Source organism: Hemitrygon akajei, chromosome 22 (assembly GCF_048418815.1).
Source record: "Hemitrygon akajei chromosome 22, sHemAka1.3, whole genome shotgun sequence".
Lineage (NCBI taxonomy): Eukaryota > Metazoa > Chordata > Chondrichthyes > Myliobatiformes > Dasyatidae > Hemitrygon > Hemitrygon akajei.
In genome coordinates, this window is record NC_133145.1 from 53498894 (window position 1) to 53524992 (window position 26099).

The 26099-nt window shown below is 36.8% G+C and overlaps 1 protein-coding gene across 1 annotated transcript in view; it reads left to right on the forward strand.

Moving 5' to 3' along the window:
* Positions 1 to 26099, forward strand: part of cyth1b (cytohesin 1b) — a 174937-nt gene that overhangs the window by 144107 nt on the left and 4731 nt on the right. Inside the window, exons 8-12 of the mRNA XM_073026540.1 lie at positions 1107 to 1187; positions 3962 to 4074; positions 4938 to 5086; positions 5447 to 5558; positions 22782 to 22858. Coding sequence (XP_072882641.1) covers positions 1107 to 1187; positions 3962 to 4074; positions 4938 to 5086; positions 5447 to 5558; positions 22782 to 22858 — 532 coding nt within the window. The remainder of the gene's footprint in view (positions 1 to 1106; positions 1188 to 3961; positions 4075 to 4937; positions 5087 to 5446; positions 5559 to 22781; positions 22859 to 26099) is intronic.

The window sequence follows — 26099 nt, forward strand, 5'->3', positions numbered from 1 at the left end:
AGTAGCAGCAGGTCGCATACTAACCCACTAACACACGTGTGTCAGTTGTCACTTGTCATTGTCTCAATCAGGCTTCTAGCCCATTAGACTGGGCTAGAGTCGGGAGATGATTTCTTAATGCAGATTGCAATTCCATGGTATATCGTGCACACAATTTGGAACCTTCACTGGTGCAACTCCACCTGTGTGACATTATAAAGGCTCATAAAAGATGCTGCTGGAAACTCTTTAGAAACAAAAGGCAGGAAGGTTTCAATGGTTCATAGGAAAAATATTACTTTAAATAAATCCACAATAATCAAAGTTCAAAATTCAAAGTCAATTTATTATCAAAGTACGTATGTTACTATATACTACCCTGAGATTCGTTTTCTTGTGGGCATTCTCAGTACAACAAAGAATTACGATAAAATCAATGGAAAAATTACACACAAACCAAAGATGGACAAACAAACAATGCACAAAAGATAAACTACAAACACAAAAAAAACTAATAATAAATAGTACTGAGAACATGAGTTGTAGAGTCCTTGAAAGTAAGTCCATAACTTGTGGAAACCATTCAGTGTTGCTGTGAGTGAAGTTATCCATGCTGGTTTAGAAGCTTGCTGATTGAAGGGTAATAATGGTGGTTGAACCTGGTGGTGTAGTACCTAAGGCTTCCATACCTCCCCCTCTGAAGACAGCAGTGCGAAGAGAACGTGACCTGGATGGTGAGGTTCCTTGATGATGGATGCTGCTTTCTTTTGCCAGCCCTCCTTGAGGATGTGGTCAGTGGTTTATTGGTGAATAACTCAATGGTCGGTAATGAGTGCTTGCCACTATTGGGAGGCCTCCACAGTATTGTGTCCTCCATCTGACTATCTGCATAAAGAGCCCAATTTCCAACTATGAGAGGAGTAGCATTCCGCTTTAAAGTAACAGCAGCTCACATGTTGATTGCAAATAAAACTGAAGCCTCAAAATGGCTGTTGCCTCACAGATGTAATGCTGAGAGTTTTTGGTCTGATCACATGAAGGACAATATTATTTCATTGCGCTATTATTCTAAGTGATGTAAAAATGTAACATACCTTCTGTAAAAGTTGTATTCTGACCTCTTACAGGGATGAATTCAATGTCAAAGTTCTTCATGCATTTGTGGAGCTTCATGAATTCACAGACTTAAATCTGGTGCAGGCTTTGCGGTAAGAATGATTAGTAATGAAATGCAAAAAAAAAGATATTAGCATTTAAGCTGCCTAGCAGTGTTTGTCATGTTTTTTTTTTCAATCCTCAAGTAATTTGCAGATATTTTGCTCATCAATAGTGGCCTGCTGTCTAGGAAGTGACAGTGGGCTAATTATAAGATTAAAATAGATGGTAAGTTTATCAAATGAATGTTTAGTCCGAACCCTTTACAGAAATTAAAATCAATCTTAAAATATTCTTGATTGTGTTATTCAATTGCATGTTACACACCTCTAAATAAATTTGTAATTAATTAACAACTCAGTTAGCTGTTGTCAATAAATGGAGTTTTTATGCAAAATCCTGTATAGCTATTTAAAATAGTGTTCCAGTTAATTGTGACACGACAGGGCCAGTATATTTTGCTGTAATTGTTGCTGTCCCAATTAGCCAGAGTTTCATGGAAATAGTTAAAAAGATATATATTTTAAAAAAAGATTCACTGAGTACAGTAACAAATTATGTACTTAAATGAAATGCAGAACAAATTGGAGCACTACCAATGTTACCACCGTATTATAAAACTGTTCCTAGTAATAATAAGTTCCTAATAGTTATCAATGGAGGAATTCAACCAGTATGTGCTACTGTTCTTTTATTGATTGTAAATGAACAAGAACTACACAGACACCTAGTGCAGATAATGGACTGACTTCATACAATGCTTTTGATTATTGCATCCTCCAAACCTTTATTTTCATTGTAATATACAAGATGATTGTTGATACCTTGGTTTTTTGTTGTTCCTAACTTGCTGAAGTATTGAAATCATTTTATTTTCACTTTCAGCCATTTCTGGCATCTCCAAGCCTGAATGCTTGGAACCGCAGTGAGCAAAACAGTTCTGAATTGTCTTACTGTTTATTTCTCACTAAACATCAATGACAGAAATCACTGCTTTTTGAACACAAACACACGCAACTGACACTATTTAAAAATTGTTGGCTCTAAGCAGAGTTTAGTGTCTAATGGCTACACGAGTGCAACACGACTAGTTAGAAGCTGTTTGGCAACAGTCTCCCGTCCCAGTTAAGTGGCATGGTGTCCGAAATAAACAAAAGGAATCCCAGCTATTTTCTTGATTAGATTTTGTTTTTTAATGGTTGTCCCTAATAAGTGGCTGCATCAGTTAACCAAAATCTGCTGTACGTAAATTGCTGGGTGTAGATGGAGCCAGATATTGTTACGAAAGCTGACTACCTTTTAACCAAAAGCGCTACATTAGTTTGATCTATCATTTCAGTATTCTAATAGGTTCACCACAGTATCAGAATGAAACTGTACTGGCTCGATTTTATTATGATTATGTGATTGTGATTAATATAGTAGTATGTGGTAGAAACGGAATGTACAAAGAAGATCGATGCACAATTTGGGTTGCATAATCTTGCACCAATAGATTGGTACAGAAATCTAAAATTTTATCATTTTGGGAGACATCATTGTGCTTTTAACACGGAAGGAGATTAGTTTGGATTGTTTGGTATTAAATGCCTTAATCGGTTTCATGCTGCATTTAGAGAAAGTGGAGAGGGATAAATAAGTTAGCCATGATGTAAGTACAGAGTAGACCTGATGGGCCAAATGGCCTAATTCTGCTCCTGTGTCTTGTGTTCTAATAGTTTAAGCAACCTCCAAGTTCCTTAGCTGAAGTTGGAAGTTCCCATTGTGTGGAGAATGTCACTAGTTACCTAACTAGTTTAGGCTGCAGATAAGCTATTGAACAAGTAGGTCATGTATTCCTGTTGATGACTGAATTATTCCGGTTTCATACTCATTTATGTCAACTTGTCAGGTTAGATCTCTAAATCCTATCTAGTAATGCCTGTTTGAAATACATCAATGCTTAGGTCTGTTGAATACACAATTTATCACCTCACTGTTGCCCCCCCCCCCCCCCCCAAACGCCTGAAGGAATATCAGACTGAAAACGTAGTACAGGGTAAGTCAGGTAATGTAGTGAGGCAGATAATTGACCTTCTGATCAATTTTGTTTGATCTTGATCTCTGTTGTTGGTTGTGTGGCGATTGCACGGCCAACTGTTTGCTCCATTTCCTCTGTATCCAAAAGACATGCAGGTTGGTAGGTTAATTGCCCATTTTAAATTGCCCCCAGTGTGTAGGTGAGGTGTAGAATCTGGATGCAGTTGGCATAAATGTGGGGGGAAGGGGTTACAGGGAAAATTATTAAAGGGATTGCACTGTGAGCCAGCACAGACATTATGGGCTGAAAAGTCTCACTCCATAATGTATGAAAATATGTTGCCCACAGTATGAAACATCTGTGAAATTCCTGCACAACTTGGAGCAGAATGTAATAGATTTCAGGTTGCTCGACTAGTGTACGCTTCAATGTTCTGTTTATTTTCATTTAAGTGCTCCTTCAATATATCATTAGAGTAAAATGCACTGATAGATTGTACAAAATTTATGTAGTATGTATGAAATAAGATGAACAATTTCCCAATGAGATAGATATAAAAATTTGTCTTGTATAACCAAAAAATATTTTGAATAAACAGATTTTCTCTTAGATTTAGAGGCCACTCCAGTGCCATTACTAGATAAATAATATACCACCTTGTATTCTGAAATATGCCACTCATTATCCTCATAAAAATGTTGGTGTTAATACAGTGATGCATGTTGGTTCTATCTTGTGACTAAAATTTAGAATCTATAATCTGAATATTAGCAATTTACTCTTTTTAAACTGATATAAAAATATCAGGCAATTTCTGTGGAGCTTCCGGTTACCTGGAGAGGCACAGAAGATTGACCGAATGATGGAAGCTTTTGCACAGAGATATTGTCATTGTAATCCTGGAGTCTTTCAATCCACTGGTAAGCCACACCGGTGCCTTGTATGATTTAGTCATTTAATTCAATGATAAAATGTTTTGAGCTAAAATAATAAGGAACTATTTAGTTTTTTCAATAGAGCTCTAGAGTAAATATTTGAATATTGTGTTGGTTAAACTAATTTGATTTCTCAAAGTTCAAAGTAAACTTATTTATCAAAGTACATATATGTCACCATATACTACCCTGAGCTTAATTTTCTTGCGGACATTCATAGTGAATAGGATCCCAATAGAGTCAATAAAAAAACCGCACAGAAGTGAAAAAATGCCCACGACAGATATGGACAAATATTGAGAACACAAGTTGTAGAGCCCTTAAAAGTGATTCCAGAGGTTGTGAAATCATTTCAGTGTTGGGGCAAGTGAAGTTAAGCCCTTTGGCTCAAGAGCCTGATGGTTGAAGGATTAACTGTTCCTGAACCTGGTAGTGTGGGAGGTGAGGCTCTATGCCTCTTTCCTGATGGTAGCAGTGAGAAGAGAGCATGGTGGGAGGAGGGGGCCCTTGATGTTGGGTGCTCCTTAATGTGCTCAATGGTGATGCTGTATATTGAAATTGACACGGAAGGGGGCAGTGTCAGTAGTTCCTCGAGAGAACAGTGGCAGAGTGACATATGGAGGTGTTTCTTTCAAAAACAATTCATTTATTTTACCAATTTGAATAACATTTTAATTTTAGCAAATTTTGCATAAACATATTAGAGTCCTTGTAGAACACGACACCACAAAAAGAATCCCTTTGGCCCTTCTAGTCCATACTGAAATATTAATCTACCTAATTATATTATTTATATTAATATGTATTTTTAATTTAAGTACAAAACTGAAGTCCAGTTTTCTTTGCAGATACCTGCTATGTGTTATCTTTCGCGATTATCATGCTGAATACTAGTCTACATAATCCAAATGTTAAGGATAAACCCAGTGTGGAGAGGTTCATTCTGATGAACAGAGGAATAAATGATGGTGGTGACTTACCTGAAGAACTACTACGTGTGAGCATCACAATTTATTGCTGTGTTTGTGTGATAGAGGCAGCATTGAATAATGTACAGTACCGTTCAAAAGTACTTAGGCCCATATGTATAGCTAAGACTTTTGCACAGTACTGTATTAGTCAACATGGAGTGGAGAGCAAGTTTGTAAATTGACTGTTCATGAGATCAGAGTTACTTTTCTGACCTTACAGTTAAGACTTGCAACATTTGGTCCACAATAACTTTGTGACAGTCACTTTCCATGATGGCTGGAACTTGAAAATTCACAGACTTACAAATATGGAAAAGGTTTTATTTTATATTTGATCCGCATTTTATTATTAATAAAATGTAACTAATTCCTATGTTTGTTAACAGAATCTATATGAAAGTATTAAGAACGAACCGTTCAAAATTCCAGAAGATGATGGCAATGACTTGACTCACACATTCTTCAATCCAGATCGAGAGGGCTGGCTCCTCAAACTAGGTTAGTTAACTCGGTTTAGTTTCAGGTGGTCTCCCATCTTGGGAATTATAATTATTTTCAGTACAGTAAGTCAGTTGAGTTTTATAGTGTGAAACATTAATAGTGCATTTTTGTGAAAACTGCTTTAAGACGATAAATTATAGTGAAGAATGGTACTGAATTCTTTAAGTATTGGAACTTAAATGTAAAAGCAAGTCAGAATATATGGAAGTTAGTGGTGTTTAAGGATATATGAACGCTATAAACATTGTCTTAAATTTTCTATATAATTCTGAAATGTTAGTATAATTCAACCTGACCATTTAAAACCATAAGACATAGGAGCAGAATTAGGCCATTTGGCCCATTGAGACTGCTCTGCCATTCCATCATGGCTGATTTATTATCCCTCTCAACTCCATCCTCCTGCCTTCTCCCTGTAACCCAAGGGTTACCACTTCTTTTTAATGCCATGGACCCCTACCATTCACTGAGGGGTCCGTGGAACCCAGGTTGGTAACCCCGGTTACGAATTACAAAACTATCAACCTCCACTTTAAATATACACAGTGAATCATATCCAAATCTCAACATACTTCAAACAAAAGTTTAATAATGTACTTAAAATGCCTTTTGTATTAAGCCCCATTTCATTAAATGAAAAACAATTAGTGATTTATAAATTTTCTTTCTAATAATTTTGATGAGTTTAGGATTATTCATATCAATCATGTTAAAAGATGTATGCTAAGTATTCAGTCTATCATGAACGCAATTCAAGGAATTTTCTTTGGTGGATTCTTATGGATTTTTCATTCCAGCTTCCAAAATAATATATTAATACCTTTTTATGTGACAATCTGATTTAATATTTACAGCTAATTTAGTAGATAAGTGGTTTGAAAGAATTATGGTAGCAAAGGGATTGCTATAACCAACTGAAATATTGATTGTTGTTGCAAATATAAAATTGTAATAATTCTAAAATAGAATGCCATTGCATTTTACTTCCAATTTTTTAAAAAACATTGCTGTACATTTTACCATTTGCCTGTAACCAGAATTGAAGTGTATTGTATAAAATTACAATGTATGGCTTTAAAATGAGAATGGTGTGCTCTGGATTAAAATATATACACTTTAATCCTCCCTACCTAGAATTAGCCTTCACATTCCACAGTGCCACTGGAGGTTGACTAGTGTATTAAAAGGAATTTAAAGTCAAATTTATAAGCTAATTGATTCTTCCCTTTATTTAACAAATGCTAAGAGACCAATTATATTGCACATTTTTAGCAGTTGAAGGTCTAGGGCTTCAACCATTAAAACCTGCAGATCAATTTTGTTTTGAAATTTTCTGAACAGTTCAGTAATTATCCTTCATTCTTCAGAATGCATTGACATTCATTACAAGCCATTTCTATCTGCATTGTTCTTCCTCCATGCAACGTCCATTGCTGCTTAATCTCATTGCTAATCAAATACATCCTGTGCTACAGATACCACCAAAATGGTCCTAACATTGTATGCATTGAAAAATTATTTAATTATTCACAATAATCAATTATTAAGCCACAGGTTTGTCAGGATGAGCATATTTACAAAAAAAGTTGTCTTAGTTGAAATACATTTGCACATTTTGAAAATGTCACGTAATTAATTGAGAGTTTGAAATGTCATTTTCTCCATTAAATGGAAGTTTTGCATAATGTATTCTTCCAATTTATCTAAAAAATGAAGCAAAGAGTTTAGTGAATCATTGCCTGTTGCATTTTTTTATTACTCTGAACTGATTTAATGAAGGTATTAGTCTATTAAATAAGGATATACTACTGACTGTGTTATAACAGCACACAGTGGAAAGCTGTGCTAACACAAAGTGATTTCTGTTAATATCACATCTAATAATTAATGCTTAAAACTTTCAATTATTGCAAGCATCCAATCACCTTTGAGTATACCATCAGACCATAATTATTTGGAATAATTTCCACAATTTGGGTTTAGAATTAAAATGGGTTATTCTGATTCTAAAGTCATTTACCCTTTGCAGGAGTAACTACTCGTGTTGCTTACACCAAGCATGTAATAGTAGCTGTTTGTTTTATTCCCTCTCTGAAATTTGGGCCCACTAAGTTCAGAAGCACAATGCAATGCAAAGCTATTACTTTCTTGTGTATTTAGTGCCAGCAACATGATGTAAATTTCTCCCCCATAGATTTAAAGCAATGCATGATTTGAATTAGTGATAAGATCTAGCTATGTAAATTGGAGCTCCAACATCTGGGTTCTATAAATTGTAGCCACTAATGCACTATACACCTGAGAACTATTTCATTCCATAATAATCATTCCTGTGTGTCTATATATCACAGATTTATGATGCAGTTTTAATCTTTTCATTTTTATATGCAGATATGAGTGAATTGGAATTCATTAAAAAAATTTAGAAGGGTGGGATTGATTTGTATAGTGGGTTAATATGTAAGCTATTAATTTTCTGTACCTAGATTTGATTCTAAACTGTACTTCAAGGTGAAAACTGCGAAAATCCACATTGCCTTTGTTTTAAAAAAAATAGAATTTAGAAGCTATATTGAGATTAAGCACCATTGATTAAGTGAAGAAGAAAATCAGCCTGTGAATTATTTGCTTCCAGTCATTGGTTATTGCCAATAATTGATCTAACTTAAATTTAACAGAACTGTCTCCATCAGTAAAACAAATTATTATCCAAATATCTGAAAGTGAGCATAATCATTCAGTAGAAAATTAAAAATCAAATATTAGATATCTAATATCTATCCCCATTGAGGCCAATCTTCATTCTTTAAAAAAAAGTTTATGATTGACACTTGTAAAGCTCTAAATTGCTCTGAATAAAGTAATTTGTATTTTAGATTTAAAGGTTTAATATAAGACATAGGAGCAGAATTAGGCTCTTCGTCCCATTGAGTCTGCTCCACCATTCCATCATGGTTGATTTATTAGTCCTCACAACCTCATTCTCCTACCTTCTCCCTGTAACCTTTGACACTCTGACTAATCAAGAACCTATCAACCTCCACTTTAAATATACCCAATGACTTGGCCTTCATAGCCATCTGTGGCAATGAATTCCACATATTCACCCCCCCTGGCTAAAGAGATTCCTGCTCATCTGTTCTAAAGGAACATCCTTATATTCTGAGGCTGTGCCCTCTGATCCAAGACTCCCACACTATTGAAAACATTATCTTCGTGTCCACTCTATCTAGGCCTTTCAATATTTGGTAGGTTTCAATGCAATCCCCTTCTTCTTCCTAAACTCCAGTGAGTACAGACCCAGAGCCATCAAACGTTCCTCATATGTTAACTTTTTTTATTGCTATTCTTGCGAACCTCCTCTGGCCCCTCCCCTTCCCCAATACCAGCATATCCTTTCTTATATTCTTACAGATTTCCTTTTCTACCTTTCAATGAAGTATTAACAGGATAATTAGTTTTTTTAATACTAAGTGTAAATTATCTCATGTTCATTATGATAAATTAATTTAGAACACATGGTCAAAATCCTAAGTCGAAAGAAATGATTAGAATTCTATTTATATTATTTTAAATTATTTTAAATTTGAAGGAATACTAAATAAAATGAAAGTTGTAGTTCATTTAGTGGTGTGAGTCCAGTGAGTTCCAGCCTTCAGAAAGTTAAGCACAAAAATGTTTAATGTCCAAGAAATGCTGCTTTTTATGTGGAAAATTAAGCCAATGCCAGTCAGTTAGGGTGGTCATAATTGAAGTAATGCAGTATTTGGAAGAACAACAGAGAATTAGCCCTAGTGTCCTGGTGAACATGTATAGTGTATTTAAATAAATAAATTATTATTATCACATTTCTATGTGCAAATTGGCTGCTACATTACAACAATGACTATGCTACAAAAAGCTCTTTATGATCTGTAATGCATTTTGGGATGTACACAGATTGTGAACGATGTTTCATGTATGCCAGTCTCCATGATATTGTTGCATAAAGGCATAATGCCAGAGTTTCCACACACAACATGCCTGTGCATGTGCAGCCAAGCATCCAAAGACTGGACTTAACCTTCCTTAAGATTCAGAAAATCTGAATCTGTCAGCTTTCTTGTTCATGGACCTCATATAGTGTCCAGTGGTGGAACCAAGTCTTGCTGAAATTGTCGACTTTTGCACAGTACTGTATTTGCCAACGTGGAGTAGAGAGTGAGTCGCAATCTGGCAGGAGCAAAGGATGTTGGGAATGGTGAGGGAGGAGCACGGCAGGAGAGGTGGTGGAGGAGCAGTGCCAAGTGTGGGGGTATGGGTGCAGCCAACTCCCTTCCCCTTTTCCCTATCATGATTCCCCTCTCCCTGCCCTTTTCCTGCACTCTCAGTCCACAATAGAGATGCATATCAAAATCAGTTCTATCATCACTCATATACATCATGAATTTTTTTTTGTGACAGCAGTACTGTGCAGTACATAAAACTGTTACAGTACTGTGCAAGAGTCTTACACTCCCTCATTGTATATAGGTGCCAAAGACCTTTCTAGACTCTTTGGGATATGAGTGGTTAAGTCATTTGGTGCAGGATACTCAGCCTCTGGCCTGTTATTGTGACTACAGTATTATGCGGTTGTCCAATTGGCTTTCAGGTCTATATTGACACTTAAGGTTTTAGTAGTGGAGAACTAAGCAATGGTAGTTTCAGTAACTTTCAGAGGGAGATGTTTAGACTCTCTATCACTGAGCCTGCTTTTTGGAAGTGGTCACTGTCTGGAATTTTTGTGGTGTAATGTCATTTGCAACATACCAAACTTGTCTGGATACAGTCTGGGTCATGCAGTATTGGGGATAGTCTGCTTCGTTTACTGAGGAGAAGTGAATAGAATTTAGCAGTGTACAATGATTAGGTAACATCACCACTTCAGATTCGATGGAAGGAGTTTCACTGATGAAGCAGCTGTGGATAGTAGGGCCAAAGACTGTTTGGCGTGTTTTCCCTTCATGGCCATTGTCTTTAGCTTTGGAGCTTCAAAGATGATCAAATGCTGCCATGAAATCAAAGACATTTGCATTCATCTCTGGAACCAAGCTTGGTTCAAGATTGTGGGGAGAATTGGTATGGTTGGTCCTGGTGAAACCCAAGCAGGATATTGGTGAATCACAAACACAGGAAAGTGTGCAGATGCTAGAATCCAAAGTAACACACATAAAATGCTGGAGGGATTCAGCAGGTCAGACAGCATGTATGGAAAAGAGTAAACGGTCAATGTTTCAGGCCAAGGCCCTTCTTCAGGGGTATTGGTGAGTAAGTGCTCAGTACAACACTGTTGATGACCACCATTTGGCCAGTGATTGACATGAGACTGATTGGGGCAGTAAATAGTTAGCTGGATTGGTCTTGCTCTGCTTTCTAAAGTACAGGACATACACAGACAATTTTCCATGTTATTGAATAGAAACCCATTTTGTAATTTCACTGGAACTGATTTGCTAGAGGTACGTTGTTATGGAATACAAGTCTTTAAATTCAGGTATAGATTCATTTATTTTTCACATTACACTGAAACATACAGTGAAATGCATAATTTGCATTAACAACCAGGGCTGGGATAATGGCTGGTTCTTTAGGCTTGACTACATGCAGTGCTTCAAGTCACTTGATATCACGGAGTGAATTAAATTGGCTGTAGACTGCTTTTTGTTATAATTGGATCTTGGAAGGAGGTACTTTTGCAAAAACTGGTTAAGAATACTTCAGCCTTGCCATTTCATACTGGGCACCACTGTCGCTGAGGATGAGAATTCTCTGGTGCTTCTTCCTCTCATTAACTGTTTAGTTCACCATCTCCAACTAGAAATGCGAGGCTTGCAGAGCTTTGATCAGTTCCATTGGTCATGAGATTGCTAAGCACTGTTTAGTGCTTATTAGCATTCATTCCAATCCCTTGTGGTTGCTTCATTAGGTTGGCACCTCAGCTTCAGGTAATGCTGGCACTGCTCCCCCATTGATACGGGTTTGATCACAGAATTTGGTCATCATAGTAGAGTGAAGGATATGCTGGATCATGAGGTTACATATTATGCTGCTGCTGGTGATTTATAGTTCCTCAAGAATGCTAGGTTTTAACATGCTGAATTGTTTGCGAGTCTATGCCATATTAGAATGATTGGAGTCACAATTAGGCAATTAAGATGCAGAAGAGAATAGCAGGCTGATGTGTGACTTATTTGTGGGACAGTTCTTCCAGTTTGAAGACCAGTCCCCTGGATTTTGTATTCAAATTTTAGAGACTTTGTCAATGCCTAATAGCAAACAGTGTAGGCCACATAATGCAAACAGTAGTACCTAATCCATCAACACGCACAAAGTGCCAGAGGAACTCAGCAGGTCAGGTAGTTTTATGGAGGGAAATTGTTCATTTCCCACCATTGATTTTATCTGACCTGCTGAGTTCCTCCAGTATTTTGAGTGTGTTGCTCAAGATTTCCAGCTTCTACAGAATCTCTTCTATATCTGTAATGTTCTCGCTCGGGTGTAACGGAACCCGAACTAAACATCAAGGTAAACCATAGTCAATGAAAACAAGGTCGCAGTAAGATTAACCATTTACTGTTCACTCTTCCACATTAACGTATGGTGAAAACTGTTGATAAAACAATACAAGATTTGTACAGTATTTGTTTCCTTCTAGATAGCACATTTACATCGTGAATACTTGCAAAGGTAAAACTACGACAACTACATTACATTAAAGTGCAGCATACAGTCAGAATCTACTTACGCCATTGACTGCTTTAAATACACTTCAACACAACTATCCGCAACTCTTTAATTAACGAAAACATAAACCTTATCGACCGTCGTTACTTTTAACAGAATCAGCGTTAACATTTTAATTCAACATATTGATTATCTATGATCTTACAGCGTTGCTTCACTGTGATTTCTAATGCATAGAGAGACAACTTTCTTGCGCTGGTCTCACAGGTGTGTGCCCCCTCCGTTCCGTTTTTCCCCAAACCGGTATTTTCCCACAAGACGAGGCGAAACCGGATGTGACGTCATCGCATGCCGCGATATATCACAGACAACGAACATACTTTAAACAATCCTAACTTTAACTAAAAAATGCTAACAAATGAATTACTAAGTGAAAATATTATAAACTAAATAACTGTCATAAAGGCAGCACAATATCCCTAAGCCATCAATCACATTATAAACAATTCACTCTATGGAAACATGCAATATATTAGAGCTATAGTACCTATATCCTTCCTAGGTTGGGCAAGTGGGGAGAAAACTGCTCAGAATGAAATTCTGCTTCCCCTCCCACCGACTTGGGAGTATTTGATGTTCATGCAACTGACAAATGCTAAAGACAGTATATTCCATCATTCTCCACAGTTACATCCTTTATTTGATTCACACAAAACTCCTACCAGAAAAAGAAGATCCACTATTTTGTGTATAAATATCATATAAATTTTCAAAACAATTCCATTGTGTAAATATTGAATATTATTTTAATATTATTTCAGTTGTGGAGGATTGAAAGTCCAAGCAGTTTCAGCTAATCATAAACCCAAGAGATTCTGCAGATATGCTGGAGAATCCAGGGCAACACATACAAAATACTGGAGGAACTCAGCAGGTCAGGCAGCCTCTATGGAGAGGAATAAATAGTCGATGTTTTGAGCCAAGTTCCTTCATTAGGACAGGTTTATTTATTTCCATTGATGTGGTCTGACCTACTGAGTTCCTCCAACATTTCCTCCAGCCCATGGCCCCACCACCATTTTGTCAACGCTAGTCGGAACTCGAACAACGCCCTCCGGGGCACCAGTAGCCACCCCACCGAACACACATGCAGAGATAACCAGCAATCGCACACCCGCAAAGGCACACCAGCTCTTCACCGCAGAAAACAATCCCGGACGAGCACCCACAATGTAACCCCCTGGGTCGCCTCAGGCTCGCTCAGTTCATTCTCGTCTAGGGGGAGCAGCCTTTGGCCCCGCCAAACTGGGTAATCAGCTTGTGTGGATGCTGTGTGATGTCCCCGCCTCGCCAACGAACAAACAGGACACCATATGCGATTAAATGATTACAATTTATAAAGATTACTATAGCTGATTAATAACCATACAGTATATATGAATGAAAAGAAAATAACGAAAAGGCACCAAACTTATCAAAGTCCAAACCACTTCGTGCACAACCGTTGGAGCTCAATTACTGAAGTCTTCTGGCCACCATTCGATCCCCTCCGAACTCCTCGACTCGCAGCTCAGGACCGTCTAAAGTGGTCAACCAAGCACATCTAGCGTCATCTCCTCTCCTCGGGGTACCTCCTGGCCTTGGACCCCTGCTTGGGGTCCGTTCCTCGCACAGTTTACAGCATCGCATCCTCTCTCTCTCACCCCCTCGCACCGACTCCCCAAAAGCCTGCCAACAATAGCTTACAGACTCAGAAGAAAGAACAACATTAGTCCCAATTGGTTTACAAAGGAATACAATTCTCATTATCAGTAAATTTTAACCCAAACAAGCTTCCAGCACTCTCTCGCAACAAAGAAGCATTCCTACTTTTAACAAAACAAAGAAGCCATTTTGATTAACATACGCAGTAACAAAGAAAAAGAAGAAACCTCCCTTTACATGTGTATTATGAAGCCTTTTCAGCTTCTGGACTTCAAATAGTTTAGGTTTTATTTTATTTAGTTTTATATAGAGATACGGCATAGATTAGGCCCTTCCTGTCCTTCAAGCCACATTGCTTGGCAACCCCCGATTTAACCTTAGCCTAGTCATGGAGAAATTTACAATCACCAGTTAACTTTCTACATGGTATGTATTTGGTCTGCGGAAGGAAACCTGAGGACCAAGAGATATGGATTTATGCTAGAAATCTGTACTTAATTGTGTGACTAGATATGGATTGTAAAGTAAGTAGCTTGTACACAATTTGGAGTCGAAATATGAAGCACACCACTAAAGTTTTACGGAGAATTGCAGTTTCTTTTTGGAGTATTTATAACCTTTTGAAAGGACGTACTGCATCTTGGTATAGTACTATTCATTGTAAAAGAGAGAGATTAGATCTCTCATTAAGTATACTGTTTAATACATTGTTAATAACAACAATTTCAACTTAATATTGCTTGTTGGTTGCTCTCACTTAAGTGAAACAGTTAAATGATCTTGCAGGTATATTGATGCACAGCAGTGTGACATTTGTGGTATGGGTTAATTCTCATAACTAAGGCCTAAGTGAAAGATTTTGTACAGACTATCTTGAAATCTGAGTTAGTTTCGATGTTTCAGCCCAGTTTTAAATTTTGAACACGCAAAATATTTTGTTATAATTTTGACAGATTTGAATGATTTCATTTTTACCTATGTTGAAAATTCTGTTTATTCACTTTAACCCTTTGAGCGATCCAGTTTGCAGTTTTGCATTCACTGGCACGTGAATTTATTTTACAGAGTATTAAAAGACAGAAATGCACCCCAGAATACAGTTGTGACTCAGTAATCTGACATTTATATTGAATCAATTACATTTGAGACTATTAAGTAAATGATATCTACAAAGGAAGTGGACATGAAAATGAATACAATTTATGTTTTCCTTTAACATTTACTTTAATTGTCTGATAAAGATGAACAAGTTGTTGGTACCCAATTTGAAATCTGTATTAGCATGCCGATAGCATGGATTCAATCTCAAATCAGTATCTACATAGAGAATCTTTATTTTTATTTTTATATTAAGAGATATCATTGGGATGAAATTAACTTAAATTTCTTAATGTGGTGGTTAAAAGAACGTTTGTAAAGGTTGTGTTGGCCACTTTTTTTTCACTGCCATATTGTATTGACTCATGGTGGCTTAATTTCACTTTGGCTGTCATAAGCCTATGTACTGTACTGTATCTCTTTCGATCTTTGAGTGATTTAGATCATTGAGAGGTCCAGAAGGATAAGAAGCTAATTTGGTTGCTGGATTAACTGTGAAGTAGATTGAACATGTAGGGAAAAATCTCAGACTCTACTTAGGTGAAGGATAATTTAGAATATTTCTTCAGGAAAGACTATAAATTATGAAATACTCTAACCTGGACCTTGCCATAACTAGTGATATTATCTGTTAATTACTTACCTTTAGAACATTTTTAAAATCTTTTAAAGTGAATTCTCAGCACTGAGTTTCATATAAGTGCTTTTCTTTTCATGTGTGAAATAGCAATGTTGGAATTGTCAGAGTTTTGGGGGGAAAAGCAGCAAATAATAGAGTTTGAAACGTTTCAAAGTTATTTGAAAAAATACAGGTTTTCAGAATACTTTATTACATTTCAAATACAAAATAGAGGCAAAAGAAATTGTAAAATGCTCTCATTTTAAAGCAGTCGGTTTATCAAGTCACTTCTGCAATTCTAGTACTCAAAGGGTTAATTTATAAAATTAATTTTGTTTTTCTTTTTAATTTTCTTTCCTTCCCGTTTGGTTGTTACATGACTGGCCCTCTTTCATTATACACACAGGAGGTATGTACCACACTGACATGTAGCTAATTGTGCCCAGGGTGCTGCTGGTCTCTGTCTTACAGCTGGTGGTAGAGGTGTGCTGCTTTCATTAGCGGGTGTTTGTTAGCTCTTTGCTACATGTGAGCTTAAAGTAGCAGTACAGTGGATCTCTCTTAAATACATAAATGTAAATATAAACTTAAAGCAGAAAATTGATATGCTAATTGGTCTCAAAGTAGATGATCCAAAATAATGTTGTGTTATATATATTATTTTTAAGTTCAAGACTAATATTGAGTTAGTCTTATTTGTTAAAGAATTACTATATTATTTACCTTGGAACCAAACATTTCTGTAGCAAACTTATTAATATTGATATCATCAGAAAAAAAGTTTGTAGAAACATTTTGCATTTAACAGTTTTCCACTGTACTGCTGCTTTGCTTTCTTTGGAGATCAATCTGTGGCCTTTGTCCGACAGGGACAGTTGCTTTTGCAGTGTCCTACTGATTTTCATATCCTAAATGTTCACACGTAAGTGGAAATGCTGGTGCCTGCAGTGGTAAAGGTAAATGGGACGTCTTGCAAGTGTGATTGAAAGCTAAAGCTTGACTCTTGAAATTTTAACAAAAAAATTAATACAGTGAAATGTGAAATTTGTGTTTGTTCCATTTACCTTTGAACGAATAATGTAAAAATTAGGACATACTAAAGTTTCCAGTGAGTTAAAAGTAACTTTGAAGAAATATTTTTTCATGTTTTCAAATTTTGTTAGCTGTAGATAATTTTAAAATTATTTAGTTGCCAGAACTCATTGTGTCATTTCTTCAAGATTGGTTATTTTTCTATAATTTCAGTTGTTCAGGTAGTTAATGTCATCACCTTCATAATTTGATCCATATACCATCCTGATGGGCATGTATTGTCATAATTTCAATGTCACTAGGTTAATATCCTGAAGTTCCATACCTAACACCATTACCGAATCACTTTCACCCAAAGGATTGCAGCAGGTCAAAGGGAAAGTATGCCATCACCTTAACAGTGCTAATAGATAAAGGCAATTAGTCCACATCCCACCCTACTCCCTCCAGTCCAGCCACATCCCAAAAGCAGCAAAGGTTTATGAAGCACATGCACTCAGTAACAACTTTATTAGGTACAGGATTGGAACGCAGTGTGCTCTTCTGCTGTTGTCGCCCATCCACTTCAAGGTTCAATATGTTGTGCATTCAGAGATGCTCTTCTGCACACCATTCTTGTTACGGATGGTTATGTGAGGTACTGTTGCCTTCCTGTCAGGCCAGTCTGGCCAGTCTCTTCTGATCTGTCTCATTAACAAGGTGTTTTCACCCACAGAATTGCTGCTCACTGGATATATTTTCTGTTTCTTGCACCACTCTGTAAACTCTAGAGACTGTTATGTGCAACAATCCCATGAGATCAGCAGTTTCTGAGATATTCAAACCATCCCATCTGGCACCAACAATAATTTCATGGTCAAAGTCACTTAGATCACATTTCCTCCCTATTCTGATGTTTGGTCTGAACAACAACCAAACCTCTTGACCACATCTGCATGTTTTTATGCATTGAGTTGCTGCCATGTGATTGGCTGATTAGATAATCGCATTAACGACTAGGTGTGCAGGTGTACCTAATAAAGTGCCCACTGAGTGTATGTGGCAAAAGCAGAGGAATGGGACTAATTGCCTGGCTCCTGCAAAAAGCAGGCAAAGGCCCATTGAATTAAATAATCTCCATGTTGTATGATTAAGTTGCATTTGAAAACACAGAATTAAAAATTAAAATGTAATTTGGTCTTGTTTTGAATTTAACTGCATGATTTTTAATTATGTAGAAGAAGACCTCATTAATAATTAAGTTTCTTTTGTTCTTGATTTCTTTTCCCCAGTTATTGATCAACATTACTGAATGCTTTATATTATATTCAGTTACAATGAAGTAACTTCATAATGTGAAACATGTTCCCTAACAGTTTCTGATTTATCTGTTTTGATAGTAATTATTCCAAATGATAAGAAAATCCTGTTTTTTAGTTCTAATTTTGGATTTAAAAATTGCAGTAATTTTCTTTGATAGTTGATACATATTTTTCATTCCTGCTGTAGAAGTTCTTGAGCCACGTCACTGGAGTGGCCCAGTAATAACATTAATAAATATACCTTTTTCTGAATGATCTTATATGCAGTAGGCATGGCTGTTAACTGCCCTGGAAATCAGTCTCATGCCTCTGGATTCCTACAATGCCATACCAACAAATGAATTACAATTAATTTGATTTAGTTCCATTTCCTAGACCACGGATGTGTTACATTTAATTTTGTAAAATATTGTGCATGCAATAGTCAGTGCCATTGTAGACATTATTAGATACTCATTCACTAGTAAATTTGAAATATTTTTCCCATTACCTTTTAAAATCTTGCACAGTTTGATATAGCCAGACGGTGGTGTAGTGGCATCCACACCAGACTTCAAGACGAGTGGTCTCGGGTTTGAATCCAGCTGGCTCCTTGCACGCTTTCCATCCGTGCTGGGTTGAACGTCGAGCTAACAATTCGGCCTCATAAAAAACAGACCAATGCTAAAATAAAAATGGCAAGGTTGCTGCCCAATGTGTCACAAGGTGCAGGGAGAAACAAAACAGTTTAATATGTTACAAAAGTGCAATAGTTATAAACACCTATGTATATATTCACAAGTTACTGCACAGATTCCATATTTTCTCTTCTGCAAAATCGCTGATGAAAATTTGAGTATTGCAGTGAGAAGTATTTAGATCATAAAGACATAGGAGCAGAATCAGATTTGGTCCAATGGATTTGGTCCATCAAGCCTGCCCTGCCATTTCATCATGCCTGATTTATTATCCGTCTCAACCCCATTCTCCTGGCTTCTCCTCATAACCTTTGGCACCCTTACTAATCACGAACTTATCAAATTCCACTTCAAACATTTCCAGTGATGTGGCCTCCACTGCCGTCTGTGGCAGTGAATTCCACAGATTCACCACCCTCTGGCAAAAGAAATTCATCCTCATCTCTGTTCTAAAGGAACATACCAGGATAAATACCCATACTTACTGTGTTTTTGGGTCTCTCCCAAACCAATCATCTTCCCTCAATCACTCCCTTCCAACTCTTTCCCCACCCAGCAACCCTTTACCCATTTGCTTTCATGTCCCCGATTCCATCTGCCTGTCAACCACATACTTAACAAACACAGAATTCTATTTACTCCCCAGTCATTCCATCTGCCCATCACCCCTTCCCTACCTGATTCCTCTTGTCACCTTACTTATTAGACACCAGAATCTGTAGTTCTTTGTTGACTCCATGTATTACCCCCACACTCGCCACCCCCCCCCCCCCCCACCAGCTGGCTGTATCTGCCCATCAGTCCCCCTCCTCACTCAGTTCAATCTATCACTTGTCTGCTCTTGCCTCACAATTTCCTCTACCTCTATATACAGTCTATCTTCCCTCTACACGCAGTCCTGATGTGGGGTTTTAACTCAAAACAGCAACTATCTCTCTGCTTTCAGAGATGCTGCCTGACCTGCTGATTTTCTCCAGCAGACTGTTCTTTTTATTTTGCTCCTTATCCCATTGACATCAATCTCATGTGTCTCCATTATTCACTGAAATGAATTGATGACTGTGTTATATTTGTGATTTCTATACACCACCGTGATGTATTTCAGTAACACTATGTAATAACAAGGTTATGAGAAACAGTATTTCTGATGACCTTTCAGCAAGCAGTTCTGTGTTTTATTTTGGCAGCATTCTTGACTGCTTCGTGTTTTCTAACCACAGTGTTAACTAAATATTCACATTTTAGAATAAAGAATAAAATCTAATTTAATATCAGTTATTTTGACACACTTTTTGCAATAGCAATGCTACCTACACAGGCGATTGACATTCAGTTTTTTTGAGTGACTTTTAAATTTCAATTGGAGCATGAACATGTGTTATGGAGTTTGAGTTGCCAGTTTCAGCTATGCATTCTGCCTGGTCCCATTCCACATATGGGCTATGTGCATCAGGGCTCCTGGGGTCTAGCTGGAAGCACAATTTATAGTCTTCAAGCAGATATCCATTCTATTCCCTTTGTGGCAGAGACTTTCTTAGGCATGTGTATGGCAGAAACATTTGTGGAGAGATATAGGAAAATATAGCTGCCCACTTCTTTAGAAATTAACTCTTTAAAAAAAAAAATGCTTGGTATAGAAATGACAGTCGCAGTGTTGTGTACAACATTGCAATATTAATCAAAGTTTAAACAAAAACTGGAATTCTGATGTTAAAATTTGGATCTTCAGACTTCTACATGAGATATATTTTTACTCTCTTTGACACTGTTATTTTTAGGCTTCAATTAATAATATACCTTAGTCAGGAATGGAATGTTGGCTTGTCCTTCCTTCCCCCTTTGTCACTGACTGTTTTATATAGATGACCTGATTGCAATTAAAAAATCATTGTGCAGAATATCAGACCAGATCCACATTGTGCTATTTTGTACACAATGCACTGGTGTAACAGCTGTTCCACATGTCATTCATTTTTTCTGTGTAGGGTTTATTTCAAACAGGATAGTAGGTAGGCAGAATAAAACCAATATTATAATAGATTTGAGAAGTGTGCAAAAGATTTCTCTTTTTTCCACTCAAAGAAAGCAGTTTTTTAAAAAACTCTTCATTATTTAGTGGCGAACAAGTCTTCGAACACCTTTCCAAAAGAGCTATGCATCCACTGTAAGAAGCATTTGTGTATCGAGAAATCACTGCTGCTTTTGGGTTTTAATGCTCCAAAAACAAATCAGCCCTTTAGTGGAAGAGAAAATCTCAGCTTGTTGCTTCCCTGTTATTCAACTTGTTGTCCAGATGGTAGCGCTAGTCACCATGTACAGTACTGTTTAAAAGTAGGAATATCCTTTGAGCAATTTCAAGACAGGAGCTCTGATAAACAAATTATTTTTAAACATCTAACTGCTTTACATGCTTTTATGCTTGGAATAGACCAATACTCTTTGTTGGATTGCACAATGGGGGTTTTGTTTGGGAGGCTGACTAGAGCTCTTAACCCCTTTGATTATTTCAGGAGATGACTTGTTGCATTAGAAGTTGCAATGATCCTGTTTAAGCCTATGACCCCGGTGGTTGTACAGTAAATTTTACACTGCAGTATTGATTTTGGTCTAGTCCTTGATAAAATGCATATCTTTTTTTGAAATTATTTCACCTGAATTCAATTAACATTATCTTTAAATGAATACATAATTTTAATGACTTATTAATCAATGCTTCATTTTGAATTTACTTGATATAAGTTTCTCAATCTTAAATGGTTTTCTTTCAGAATATGATTGGAGTGAAGAGTGTATACAATTTTATACTGTAATGTGCCTTGCAGGAAATTGACTAAACCATCTCAATATCAACTTGAAGCTGGTTTATCTGTATCATATTCACATCAAGGCCAATTGTATGACTTTCATAATTGCAGTAGGTGTTTTAAAGACAGTTAGTTTTGTTTTAATTATTACTCTGACTCAGTAGTCCTGTGCTTATCTACTGCTTCAAGACCACCCCTTTGAATTTATCCAGCTGTAGAAGGTGCAGCAGATTACCGTCATGGATATCAGCACATCTCTAATAGAAGATAGAACGTTACAGTGGAGTACAGGCCCTTTGGCCCATGATGTTGTGCTGACCTTTTAACCTACTCTAAGATCTAGGTATACAAATTATCTTGAGTGTATGACATCATATGTTATGTACTCAACTAAGGTATCAGCTGAGTGCTAATGAGGTAATTGATTAATTGTTGCTGATGAGCTGGTGTTCATTCCCCATTAGCTGCAAACATGAAATGACTTCCTCTCTTAGTTTTTTTTCTCTTATTTATTTGGTCTTTAAAGAAAGTTAAATCCTGCAGTATAACTATTCCCTATTAATCATATTCAAATAGGAAATTGGCAATTATGGGTTTTGGGGAATGTGATTAATAAAGCATTCAATTCTAGGTACACCTTGCCCTAAATCATCTTCAAGCTAATTTGATCATGGTAACATAAATAAAATATATTTTCTCCTAATATTTTAAGGTGCAAACCTGATCTCTCACTTTGATATGCTCTGCAATCATCATTTCTTGTTGTCACTAATCACATTTTGATTCTTTAATCCATTCTAAGCAGTTCATAATTCATGTCTTGCCTTTCCTTATACAGATATTGCTCATCTCATTCTGATAGCAGTATTGTAGAAGAAGCCTTGACGTACAGTATGATGTGCATCCTATCAGTGGCATGTGGTGTTGTATTTGTGTGTAAAACGTACTACTTTTATTCTATGCTACCTTCCCTAAGCATTGCCCTGTTGTGTGTGTCTCTCCAGATCTTCCACAATATTCTTCATTATTTGATCAGCTAATAGCACACTTAAATTCATAGCTCCCAGGCACAGAAAATTAGATTTTATTTTGAATTGGAGTTAATGGCAAAATTGCACATAGAATGTTGTGACTGGACAAATGATAACACTGCCTAAACTTTATGGAGACGGACACAATCAAAGGCTCTGCTGTGCCTCAGGCTTAATGAGATACTTGTGAACCTTTTGCATTTTCTCTTTTATTTTCTTCCTTCCAAACACACATTTGTCAAACTACAGGTGGAAGAGTGAAAACGTGGAAACGCCGTTGGTTCATTCTGACTGACAACTGCTTGTATTACTTTGAATACACAACGGTAAGTTAGGGTATTAAGTTTTCAGAATTTTACTGATTCCTTACTTGAATTTATATTCTGTTTTTATTTTCTTAAGGAATGGCTGAATATTTGGGTATTGCCTTGTATGGTTCAATCAAGTTTTGTTTGATGCTTGTACAGATATTAACCATGAAAATGTAATCTAACACAAGGTTTTGAATCACCTCCAAATCTCACTGAGGTCAACTGAAATGTGAAGCAACTACCACATCATAATAGTTGAAAAAGCTTTTTTACTGTTTCTTGGTATTCTCTTCCCAGAAAGTATTGATTCATGCTAGTTTAGGCAATATTCACTGAAGCTTTAAGGTGAGTATAAAACGTGGGCAATGTAAGACCATGAGAGACATGAGCATAATTAGGCAATTTGGTTCTTTGAGTCTGTTCCACCCGTTCCAGCATATTTGGATGCAGGGAAGACCTGCATTATGCCACCAAGTACACATTTGCAACCATAACCTTGCCCTAACAAATTCCTGATTTAAATAGAGACTTGGAATAAAGAGTTGACATTTCAAACTGAAGTCCTTCATTAGGACTGGAAAGGAATGGAGAAGAAGCCAGAATAAGAAGATGGGGGAGTGGAAGGAGTCCAGGCTAGAATGTGAGAGGTGAAATCATATGAGGTTAGGTGGGTGGGGGAGGGAGGTGAAGTGAGAAATTGGGAGGGACTGGGTGGAAAAGGAAACAAGGTCTGAAGAAGGGCGGCACAGTTGCAAGTTGTTGACACAATGCTTTACAGTACCAACGGTTTGGGTTCAATTCCTTCGTCTGCCTGTAAAGAGCTTTTACATTCTCGTTGTGACCACATGGGTTTCCTCCTGATGCTCTGATTTCCTCCACAATACAAAGATGTACTGGTTGGTAGGTTAATTGGACATTGTAAATTGTCCTGTGATAGGCTAGAATTAAATCGGGGGGACTGTTGGGTGGCATGGCTTGAATCTCAATTAATGAATAAATAGAAGAGGGAATGCCAATGCAAATTGGTTTTGTATTTTGTATTTATTTTGTATCCATCACCAACTTTATTTGGACTACTTTTATGGATGCGTTTGCATTTGGCAATTCTACATGAAATGAAACAGAAATTACTCTAATCGGATCCAGAACTTGGTTACCTAAATTTAAATTTAGTGCAGAGAAGTTTATGATGCTGATGATGTCAATAAAGAATTAGCAATTATTCTTTTCTTTCCTGAAGGTGCATATTCTGATTTGGGTTGCAGCTAGTTTTTTTTTTCCAGTCAGCTGTTATTGCTTACCAAATGCCTTTTAATATTGTTACACTTGACAGTGATGAGGTGGATGTTAACCATGACCATTGGTGGGTGGAATCCCTGCACCATTGCACAGGAGATGGTCAGTACTTAATGGCACCAGGGAGTTTTCAGTTATTATGATGCAAGAGCTTTGTGCCTTCACAGTGGAGTTGAGTTGGAAATATTGACCTTAGCTGGTATGGGTTAGATGTTTGGTAGAAGATGTTCTTGAGCATAAATCAAAGCAAGGTAGCAGGCAGGTGCAGCTAATTATTACTAACACAGGTTGGCTTTTCTTTTTGATTGGTGGATTTTAAAAATAGACAAGAGTTATTACAGTGTGTTGGTGATGTGGTGATGCTGCAAATGAAATATTGTTTTGGTCACCTTTATAAAGAAAAGATGTACTGGCATTTAAGGAAGTCTTAAAGTTATTCACTAGACTAATCACTGAAATGAGGGTGTTAACCTATTATGAGCAGCAAAGAAAAATGTAAACCTGTGTACTTTTGAATTTGGAAGGGGGGTGTTTCATAGGAGGAATGACAGAGTAGATGTTGAGATGTTTCTACTCAGAAGAATTTGGAGTGAGAACACATAGAAGGCCAATCATTTTTAAAACCATTGGAACCAGCACCAAAGATAAGGTGAAACCTGGGGCAGATCATCTTTGATCATACGGAGGGGTTGAGTGGAATATTAAACCTAATTACTTAAATGCCTCTGGTTAAAAGTCCTTGGTATATATAAAACCCTCCTTGTATATGTATTTGTATGAGCTCTGCCCTGAAATGAATTGGCAAAGAGATGTGGGATTGTGCAGTGAAGAGCAGGCTACATCCCTCTCACCTAGTGGAGCAATGTAAAATCAGCCTTTGGTTATTCACCTTACAGAGAGATTACAACTCAGCCTCATGTCTGTAACTACACTCTTTCAATCCCAAAGGATTTCCTGAATTGTTACAAGCACTAGAAAGGTTTGCAACACCCTTGCTACTGGAGCACTCCTACTTCTGGCTCTGTGAAGAAAATAAGACTTCTTAATTACTCTGACTCCTTCCTAGGAGTCATATCTAGGACTCCTCTGACTTGGAATTCTCTTCCTTCTGTTTTGATCTGGGAAGAAAAAATTAAGTAGTTTCACTGCTTGGGCTACTAACTTGCTTTTGGTTACCAGGTTAATTCTGATCATTATCTTGGGCAAGCAATTTAAAAATCCAGACTTTGCAAAATCAGGGGTAAAGTAACTGTCTGGTTTCACATGATCGATTTGTTCCTTTAAAAAAATCCTAATCATTGGTACTAAACACAGTGTATTTTAATGTCAGTGCATTGTACACTGCCTTAGAAATTTATTCTAATGACTTTATTGTCATGCTCTGTCAGTTCTTAGCTTTTTCTGAGTTTTACATTCTTTGTAGACATTGGTGACTGATTGTTATCCATATTATTATAAGCATTGAAATTTGAATAATATGAGGAGGAATCTAGCCAGAATGCTTTGCTATGGTGTATCTGATTCAGTCCACAAACTCCAAGTTGGCTAATATAAAGGAAATGGAATGCATATTTGGACCGCATATAAAGAAGGGCATATTCTTGCACTTAATTAATCCAATATACTTATGGATCATGTATTGATAAAGATATGTTGAAAATAAGGCAAACATTGATATTTATATTATGCTAATTATTATATTAATTTTTGTACCATTTTCAGTAACTGATGGCCTTTGTTTAAAACTTAGTTTAGATAGATATAGTTAATAATTTCTCATATTATAGTCATTGAGTAGTTAATATTAGGGAAGTGTGTACTATTGATGTCGCCTGAAAGCTTTTGCAAGTTTTAACATGATGTTGACATGCGAATTGTCTTGTGGAAATATAAGGGTTTATAAAATTTGCCCACCTTTTGAGCAAAATCTATTTTTATCTCTCATTTGTTCTTAAATGCA